The sequence below is a fragment of the Sylvia atricapilla genome, chromosome 2, assembly GCF_009819655.1.
Source record: "Sylvia atricapilla isolate bSylAtr1 chromosome 2, bSylAtr1.pri, whole genome shotgun sequence".
In the NCBI taxonomy this organism is placed as follows: Eukaryota; Metazoa; Chordata; class Aves; order Passeriformes; family Sylviidae; genus Sylvia; species Sylvia atricapilla.
In genome coordinates this window covers 52889627-52899458 of record NC_089141.1, presented here as the reverse complement: position 1 = coordinate 52899458, position 9832 = coordinate 52889627, and the positions used below count along the sequence as shown (strand labels likewise).

The following is a 9832-nucleotide window of genomic DNA, read 5'->3' as shown; positions in this document are numbered from 1 at the left end:
ATCATGCCATTGACACTTACAACTGCTATTCTTAAAGCAAGATTGATGTTATTTTTTTCTAATACAATTTGGGTCCTTGTAATGCCAACTTTTCTAGGGGAGAGTGCAAAATAAGATGTGTAAGATGAATAAGATGTACTTGCTGCTTTGTAGCTGTTTGCAAGAAAAAATACAGGACAGGAAAAAAAAAAAAAAAAAAAAAAAAAGAAAAAAAGGAGTAACATTGAAAAAACAAGGCTGGAAAATCTCCTCCTAGATCCACTTGAGAGCTTCCATGACATGGGAGCTGACCTGTCTTCTGGCCAAATTTTGAGCATTGATTCATCAGAAAAGTAAGAATGTTTATAGCCTAATTGCATATTTGAAAAATACCCAAAAAACTGTTTAAACCTATTTTTAAATAATACACACCATAAGTGTCCAAATAATTTGTCTTACATTAATTCAGTCAAGAGACTTAGCACTAATCATATTTTTCATCTTTTAAAGGATCTTTTCTTAATACAGTGGGAGGATGCTTTACTGGTTTTGGAGCTATTATACAATTGTAAACATGCTATGATCCAGCTTCCTGCTATTGTGAATATTTGGACTGAGATAAAATAATTTGTTTTAAAGGAAGTTTCCTAAATACACAATACTTTTTTTTCTCCATCTGCATGTGGCTTAATTTACAGATTAGTCCTAGTGTAAGTGCATTATAATTAAAATGAAAAGTATAACTGCTGTATTCCAAAGCTGGACTTTTTAAATCCATTTTTGATGGTGCTTGGCAATCATGAACATCAAATAATGCCTCACATGCATATAGGGTAGGTGTTAATGTATAAATTATATTTACATAGCTGCACTTCAGTATATGTGCAAGCAGGCTGGAAAACCTGCTGAGAACCTTTAGCTACAGACATTCAGGATGCTGCAATTGTGTGCTTGCAACAAAGGTCAAGTGTATGTCAGCACAAGGTTGCTGGTGCATTCTTTGCAGCCCTGTATGACGCAAGATTTATGCTGAAGTACTTCTAAGGATGTTCCCTACCTTTTCAGGAGCATCCTGTTCCTGTTTTCCCTAAGTTAAACATGAAACTTGTTAATTTTTAAGCAAGCTTTGTATGATCTTCAACTTGTTTTCAAAATAAAACTGAGTAGCCAAACTTGGTGATCTGTGGTGTGCCCTTTAACCACCAGCAAATGAGGCTGCTGAAGGGGTATGGTGGAGAAGGGGAAGAAATGGGAACTTTCTGTGATTATGCTGTATGCTTGTCCATAATAGCTTTTGAGCCTGTTGAAAGGAAATTTACTTCCATCAGCAATGTGAAAATAAGTGTGGGGAAGGAGGAAGAGACTTGTGTGCGCTGAGGAAAAGTTCCCAGCATGCACTTGTGACTTATTAAATGTCAGGCAGATTGTGTATGAAGGCAACCTAAAACATCTGGAGTGCAGCAAAAGCTGATGTTGGAACATGGGCCCTCTTAGACCAAGCTGATGAAGCATGGGACACAAATCCATGGAAAGAAATAGCTCTTGAAGATGCTTGGTCTTTTTTTCCTTTTTAAATAATAAAAGTGCAATAAATACAAGTATAATAATAGTTAAGAGTCTAATAAACAAAGATATCTGTGTTGCACTGAAGAAACCACATTTCTAGCCCAGTGAATTCCAGAAAAGGGTTAGTGTAAAAATTACCTCATTGGACAATTATCTTTGCAAATAGTTTTAAAACTCCTCATAAAAAAACAAAATCAGTCATAATGCTGAGACATACTTTATTACCGAAGCACCAAAATCAGTATCCTGTACCACCACATTTAGTTGGTGGAAGGGTCTGTGCTGCTCTCATGGGTCCCAAAGAGCCTCTGATGTTCAGCGGGTCTTTGCATGAGTAAAGTTGTTGTGACTAGTCAATGTGATGTAATCTGGGTTTGAAAAGCACAGTAAAAACTCCAAAGGCCCTCTGCTCCAGCTAAAGTCTTGCAGCTTTAGTAAAGAGGCACAGGGCAAGTTTTGGCATGAAGAAAGTCCTTTGGACTTGCAAGACCGAAAATGCAGGATTTTGGTTACCTGATGCCTGTCAAGGTGCGTACGTGCGTTTGTTCATATGGGTTGGGTGGGAGGATGGAGATCTGACACATCAGTGTTAGCAAAAGCTTGTGGTTTAGAGACGTCAGCAGAGCTGCACTCTCACTGACATTGCTTGTTCCAGGGTAGGAGGAGATTTTATTGCTAAGGAGGAAGCAACATAGAAGAGCCTATAGCGCTGTTGTCACACAAAGAGTTTTCCTGGAATGCTATACACGAATGTTTTCACCTAGTTAGGGTATTTCCCTGCCATGGATTAGTAAAGAATGTCTTTCTCTTAGACTCGAAGCAAAAAGAAACAAGATCACGGGTTGGTTTAGTTCAGAGAAATGCTTGTGCTCAATCACTACAGGCTACGGTTGCTAGTTTTCAATTGTTTTTCAGGTTGTTGGTTAAGATTTAATTTGATTCCTAAAAACTACTTCCAGGAGAGTGCATTCTGCTTCTTGTGGACTTAGGAAATCCTGGAAGTGGAGGCATGGGAAACATCCTCGCTGGGGAGATGGCCAGCAGCAGGACGGGGTGTTGCCTGTTCCAGAGTGCACTTTCTCACGTGGTCAGAGGAAGCAGAACTTGGGACTGAGAAGGACGGGAAGGGAGAGATTGTAGCAGGGTCCTTAATGTGGCCCTGTAATTGCAAGCAGCAAGAGGGCTGTGGTTTGCTTGCAGGTCTTTATTTCATTAGCATTTGGCAGTACCAGTTGAAGTGAACTGCCCTGCAGAGGGGACGCATGATGCTGTCCCTGCACCCTCCTGGGGCAGAATGTACCCAGGGTTTGAAGGGCTTTGCTGGTTGAGGACACAGGGTGGTACCTGGGTGACAAAGCACAGGATGTGATGCAGCTGTGCATGCAAGGGCATGATTTATACTGATATCTAGAAACCTTTGTAAGCAAGCAAAGCCATACCAGGAATGATCATTTTTGTCTGATGCAATTGCACTGTCACCAGGACTTAATCTGATAAATTGCATCAGTCAGGGATTTTATTTTCTAGAATCCTAGTTCTCAGCACTAGTGCAAATCTGTTGAAACAGACATGGCTCTGACAGCCATTCTCACAGAGAACAAAAATGTGGAAGGTCGGTATAAGTAGTTATAATTCTTCTAGAAACAGATAAATACAACTGAGTAAAAAGAGAAAAAAGTGACACTCAAGTCTAAAAGCTTTGATCAATGCAAAACCTCTCTGATGTCCAAGCAAAACAACTAGAAGTATCTGTGAAGGGTTGAGGTTTTGCACGCAGGCATCATTTACATGCAGCCATTTCCCCATCCAGTAACAAGAGCGGTGTCCTTTCAGATCCCACTGGCAGTTTGGTCAAATGCTTTATTGATAAGGGATTCCTGCCTTAAACTCATCACTGCAGTCCTCAGAGTCCGGCAATGCCCTGTGTAGGGCTCTGAGAAGAGCAAGCCACAGATACATGTGTATAACTATGGTGTGGAAAATATTCTTTTTATTAATAATGTCAATATATAGAGAGGCTTTGAACTGTTAGAAGTGGCAACATCTGACAGATACCTCTCATCTTAAAGAGAAACTGGTAAATGTTTGTTACGGTCCCTATGGATTTTACATCACTGTGGAAATACTAACTTACAGAAATGGTTTTTATTCTTCATATCTCAAGCTCTGTATTTGTGTAGGAAACAAAGATCGAGGTCAGGCTCACCACCACCAAGAGGCACAACAAGTCAGTTTCACCTCATTACCCCAGGAAACCCTTTCCAGCTTCAAAAGCAGAGCTGATGCCACCGCAATCACCGCGTGACCAGGGGAGGTGACGCTGGGGAGTGCAAAGGGCCTCTCCAGCCACCGCCTGAGTGGCCCTGAGGCTCTCCTGCAGCAAGACTGTCACTTGGGCTGGCTGCTGCACCAGGTGCTTCTCCAGCCAGGCTCTGCTGAAGGCCTGGGGCCTGTAGGGCAGCAGCTGGTGAAAAGTTGGCCAGAGGGTCTGTCACCTCCTTGCTCCTGTTGGCACTTGTGCTGGGGCTTGAGAGGGACAGCTGGACCCCGGGTGACACTGATGGCAGAGGGCTGGCGGCTGCTACACAGTGAAAGGAACGTGAATGCACAGTAAAGGCTGGCCAGGGGAGGCTATGTCCCCTCCCTGGTTACTTCTCCCTGTTACTTGCAGGAAAATTGGTGTGGTACATGCAGACATCTTTATAATCCTTGAGTTTTACAGCCTATAGGCTCTATTCAAGAAGAAATTCTGCCAATATTTAGTATTTGGACTAACATCCAGAAGCTCTCAATTTAGTGGGCTTTTAAATCCGTATGTTTGTAAATGCAACTTCAGAAAGCTGATTTTACTATAATTGAAATCATGGCTTTTATTCCCACTGGCAATTACCATTAAACTACAGCAACAGTTTTAAGAGAAAAAAATGAGGATAGTAAAATTACCTAAGGTTGTGTAGCAGCTGGAAACAATGAGTCAGGACTGCCTGATTGGACAATGTTTCACACACATCCATGACCTATACTCTAAAAGCAGTTGTAGCAAGATGTTTAGAATAAATTTTGTCAGGTCAGATGCAAAAATTATCATTAATACTTTATTTGACATTGCAGTGTTTCCTTTTTTTTTTTTTCTTTTTTTCCAGTGAGAACTGATTTTTTTCTTCCCTTTGTAATTTTATTGAAAAGCCTAAAGGCTTATTTTAGAAGATGTTTTAGAATACAGGATTAAAACATTCAAATCAGTACTTCTTAAAAGGAGAAGGGGAAAAAAGTGCAGCAACCTAAATATGGTTTTACACAAGGCTGTGCCTTTCTTTGGAAGTACATACATGTTAACCCTGGCTACTGCAGTTAAATTTAGTTACCATATCCAAGGCTTTGGGATGGATTATTAAAGATTATTGTTGCTTGATTCATCTGCTGCCTCCCTTTGTCTCCCTCCAGCTGTAACTTGAAGCATTCTGAGATCATATTTTGGTTTTACCTGTTTATGGAGGGGAGCCCTAAGAGCCTTGCTTGATGAAAAAGTGCATAAAATTTGACTTGAGAAGGTGCTTGGTGCACTATCAATTATAAAAAAAATAGTACTTACACTGAGGCTGGTTTGTGAACTCTTCAAAAGGAGTAATGCACAGAGGGCCATGAGACAAATTCTTTGCCTGCCATCTGGACAGTGCAGGGCCTGGCTCTAACAGCTTGTTAAAGCAGCTGTGAGGGAAGAGACCCAGGAGGGTGTGTTTCCTTCTTTCTGACAGCTGGCATGGTCTCCACTGGCTGTGACCAAGTTTTCTGAGATGCTTTGCTCTCATTTTAAATTCTTTTGTGCTCTTAAAGCCAGTTGTGAGGACAGGGCAAAATGGAGTCAGCTGTGCTTTAGGGGTTCAGCTTACTTTGCCAAGCTGGTCTGTCTACTCGTCTGCAGTTCAATGGTCAGTGACAGATAGTTCTAAACCCCAAGCTTTCCACAGCATCTGGTACCATCTGAATACAAAAAGTATTTTAATGTGCTTAGAAGCAGGGTAAAGTTACTGCCAGTTTTACAAGAATCATAATCAGGAATGTCAAAATCCCACTGCAGTCTACAAGTCAAACATTTAATTTGGAGTTTATGTACTTTGATTTGTTCTGTATCCCCTTTTCTGTAATTGGTTTAATTCTAATTATAAAGCAGAAAGCCAGACACTGTTCTCCTGTTCCAAGTTAATGAATATAGAGGAAAAGCCTGAACAAATTACTAGAATGTATGAATGTAAAAATACTAGTGAATTTTAATTCTATAACATATTAATGCTCATGCTGATTTTTGTTTGGGTTTTTCTTAAATCCAGCATTTTGACAGCAGTCTCACTAGAAGTAGTTGCTTTACAGGTGAATGACAGGTATGTACAGGTAGTAAGAATCCTTACATACAGACATTTTTCTAAGGAGTTGTCATCATGTAAGTCTGAAAATAAATGTGCTTGTTTGCAGCAGAGATCGGCCTTCTAAATGTGAGCATGCAATTGCAGACAACAAAGCAGATTTTTAAGATCTCTGAATGAGAGCACTGGCAATTTGAATCCCACTGACTTCAAATCCAGGAGATGCCCACAGCCTGAACTTCTTACATTAAGTGTAATTTTACCACTCAGGGTTAAAAGTAACATTTCAGTTAAGACTCAGATGAATGTCAGATTGAGAGGTCACTGCATCACCGAATCATTGAGGTTGGAAAAGACCTCTGAGATCAGGTCCAAACTTCGACTGGTCACCCACCAGCTTGTCAACTAGACCATGGCACCAAATGCCATCATGTGTAGCTGTTTCTTGAACACCTCCTGGGGTGGTGACTTCACTGCTGCCCACGGGGCAGCCCATTCCAATGTTTAACACCCCTTTCCATGATAAAATTCCTCTTGATTTTCAACCTAAACTTCCCCTGGTGTAGTCTGAGGCCATCTCCTCTTGTCCTGTCGCTTATTACCTGCGAGAAGACATCACCCTCACCTCTCTACAGCCTTTGTTCAGGCACCTGTAGAGAGCAGTAAGGTCTCCCAAGCCTCCTTTTCCCAGGTTTAAACAACCCCAGCTCCCTCAGCTGCTCCTCACAGGCCTTGTGCCCCAGACTCTCCCCCAGCTCTGCTGTGCTTCTCTGGACTTTACTGTAGAGGGGAACCTGACACAGCTGAGATGTAACTCCACCGGTGCCGAGTACAGGGGCACAATCCCTGCCCTGGCCACACTATTGCTAATCCCGGCCAGGATGCCATTGGCCCTCTCGGCCACCTGGGCACAGCTGCCTCATATTCAGCTGCTGTCGACCAGCACCCCCAGGTCCTTTTCTGCCGGGCAGCTTTCCCGATGTTTTTCCTCCTTTCCTGCCCTCAGCCTGTAGCGTTGCCCGGGGTTGTTGTGGCCAAAGTGCAGCACCCGGCACTTGGTGCGGCTGAAACAGCGGTCCTAAAGGATCGGCAATTCCTGCCCCGCACCTGTACACTTATTCCGTACAGTTATTCTTACACGCAGCTCTGCGTTTCCTCCCCGCTCACGGCACGGCCGTACCGGCTGCCGGGACCCGCCGGGTACCCGGGGCCAGGCCCGGCCGGGTGCCCCGCTGCGGCCGCCGGGCCGCGGTGCCGGCTGGCCCGCCTCCGCCGCCGGTCCCGCCCCGTGTCCGGCGCCGCGGGCGGTGCGGGGGCGCGGCCGCCGGCGCGGAAGTGACGGAGGGTGTCGGTGACGCCGTTTTCCCGCGGTTCGGGCGGCGGGCGGGGGCCGGCAGCGGCAGGCGGCGGCCCCTGGTCAGTGCCGCCCGCGGCGGGCGCTCCCGCCGGCGCTCCCGCCATGCCGCCCAAGCCCCCGCGCAGGGCGGCCGCCGCCAGGACGCAGCGCCACAGCCCCGACGGCGGCCCCGCGCCGCCCGCCGCCCCCCGGTAAGCGGCGCAGGGCCGGCGGAGGGCGGGCCGCCCGGGGCTCCGGGCTGTGGGGCGGGGGCGCCCCGGCGCGCCTGGCGTGCCTTCCGTGGTCGCCGCGCTGTCCGGTGTCCCCGCTGGCCATGTGTGATGCTTTTCCTAGGCTCGAGGTCGGCGAAGCGGACTTCGTCGTGCTCTGTGATGCGCTGAAGGTGTCGGAGAGCGTGAGGGAGAAAGCGTGGAAGAAGTACGAGAGCCTGTCGGCAGCGGATGGAGCTCTAGTGAGTAGCTGCTGCCCGTAGCATCGCCGGGCAGAAGTGCCAGCCCTGTGCCCCGGCTCACGTTCCGAGCCGTGACTTCGCCGCAGCGGCGGCCGAGGGTCCCGCAGCCAAAGCTCGCACAGTGTGACTTCGCTTTTTCCAAGCCGCGGTAGGCTGAAATGGGATGCTGCCGTCTTCACGTCTGTGTAAACTGGCTTCTGTAGATTTCCCTTTTTTGTTAATATTTTGCGAGAAAGATAGCGTGCTCAGGAGTCTTTTTTGATTACTAACAAGTGACAGTAGAAAACAGCACCATGTGATCAGCTGATTCCTCGAACTGCAAGTTATTTCACATATGTCTTAGTCAGCTTTATACAGGTAGTCTTATTGTGTGGTTCTGTGTAATTTTTTCCTCCTCTGCATAGTTTATGAGGCTGCAGAAGGGGTATGGAGATGACTAGCGCAGAGACGGGAATTTTTTTATGTTAAGCTTTTTTTTTAATGTTGCATAAGGTGAACCTGTGCTTATCATTGAGGCATTTCCGTTCAGAGTTAGTCACTGGGCATGTGTAAACAGATTAATAAAGTGTTAGGCCTTTTCTTGATTTTTGCTTTTGCTTCTCCGCAGTATGACTGCTGCGTCAACAAGCTGTCTCAGAGAACAGCTGTAATATAGCTAAATCATGGCAGAAGCTTTGTTATAGAGGCTGGATGCAGTTTTGTAATACCTAGCTGGGGTATTATTCCCACTGTGTGGACTTAAATTGATGTATGTGTTCTGACTTCTGCTTACCCTTGCCACAGCTATGCTGTCACTACTAATAGTTTGTTATCTGTGTTTTTTAAACTGCAGCGTGGATATACCAGGTCTTGATGCATTCACATCACAGAGTAATAATAGCCTGGAAGGGAGACTGTGCATAGCTCTTTCAGTAACAGATACAATTTCTGGCCATGGATGTTCATGGGAAGCATTTACCTAAATGCATAGTCGAGTTCCCTTATAACAATGAAAACAGGAGTAGTCAGTTTCCTTGAATGAAAAAAAAAAAACCAAACCAGTATAATCCTGCAAATTTCATCTACAGGTAAAATTTTGTTTTCACTGATCATTACTTAGCAGTGGCCAGATAATTTGAAACCTTTCAGCGTCTGAAGATTGCTTCCTTAACCTATTCAGAACCAGACCTTCATGATGATATATAGCTAACATCTGTTGTCTTGCAATTAAAACTGATTGTTGAGAGCCTTTCAATGTACAGGGAAAAAAATTTCTACCATTACATTGTGTTTCAATCGAAGGCCTTTTCCTTAAACTTACAGGTGTATCTGCAGGGTGTTGAAAGGAGTAAGGTGTCAAGTGTGGGCCTCCCTGGGGACCTGGAAGGCACTGGAGTTGCTGCTTCTAGCTGGGAGCAGGCTTCATCTCACTCTAAGCCGAGGGAGTTAACAGCCTGGCTAATTGCTGCTTCTTTTCCCGAGTCAAGCTGTTATGTTAAGCCTGGCTTCTCAGGATGACTCTCTAATTCAAGTTGCAGGGATTCAGGAGGCGGCTGCTCTTTTCTTCCCTCTGGTAAAGGTATTATGTTGGAGGGGCTGTCCCAGGGTTTGTCCTGTAAGCATCAGCTGCATGTGTTTTAATCAGTGAGGTTCAGTAGTAACCTGTTCAGTTCTGACCTGGAGCAGAAGCTGTGTAGCGGCATTCTGTTCCCAAGCAAAAAGTTAAACAGCAGGCCACCAGTTGAGACAAATACTCACCAGGATATTTCTGTTTAGCAATGTAATTGGCTTCACTTTGAGGAAGCTTAAATCATAAGGCTGCTGATGGGAATAGAGGTGGCATCTGAGAATCCCTCTCTCAAGCCATTTACAAAGACCTGAAACCTTGCCTTTCTTCGCTCACTGGCCTTGTTTTTTGTGGTCAATATTAGAATTGTGCCTGCCAAATCACTGAGGATGTGAAGAGTGCTTGCAGTGGTAACTAGGAAGCAGCATGGCCCAGGCTTTAGGTACTGTGGTAACTGGCAGGTGCTCAAGGTGCAGATGTGGGTTTGGATGTAGTCTGAACATCTGCTGTGTCCTTGCTCGGTGACTACTTAGTGACTTGAAAGCATCTTGTAGTACTGTTCTTTTTCGGTC

General features: G+C 45.1%; 1 protein-coding gene across 1 annotated transcript in view; it reads left to right on the top strand.

The window, feature by feature from the left end:
* The first annotated feature begins 7257 nt into the window (after positions 1-7257).
* RB1 (RB transcriptional corepressor 1) overlaps positions 7258-9832 on the top strand; it is a 70905-nt gene continuing 68330 nt past the window's right edge. The window contains exons 1-2 of the mRNA XM_066313281.1: positions 7258-7454; positions 7597-7714. Of these exons, the coding sequence (XP_066169378.1) occupies positions 7366-7454; positions 7597-7714 (207 nt within the window). The 5' untranslated portion in view covers positions 7258-7365. The remainder of the gene's footprint in view (positions 7455-7596; positions 7715-9832) is intronic.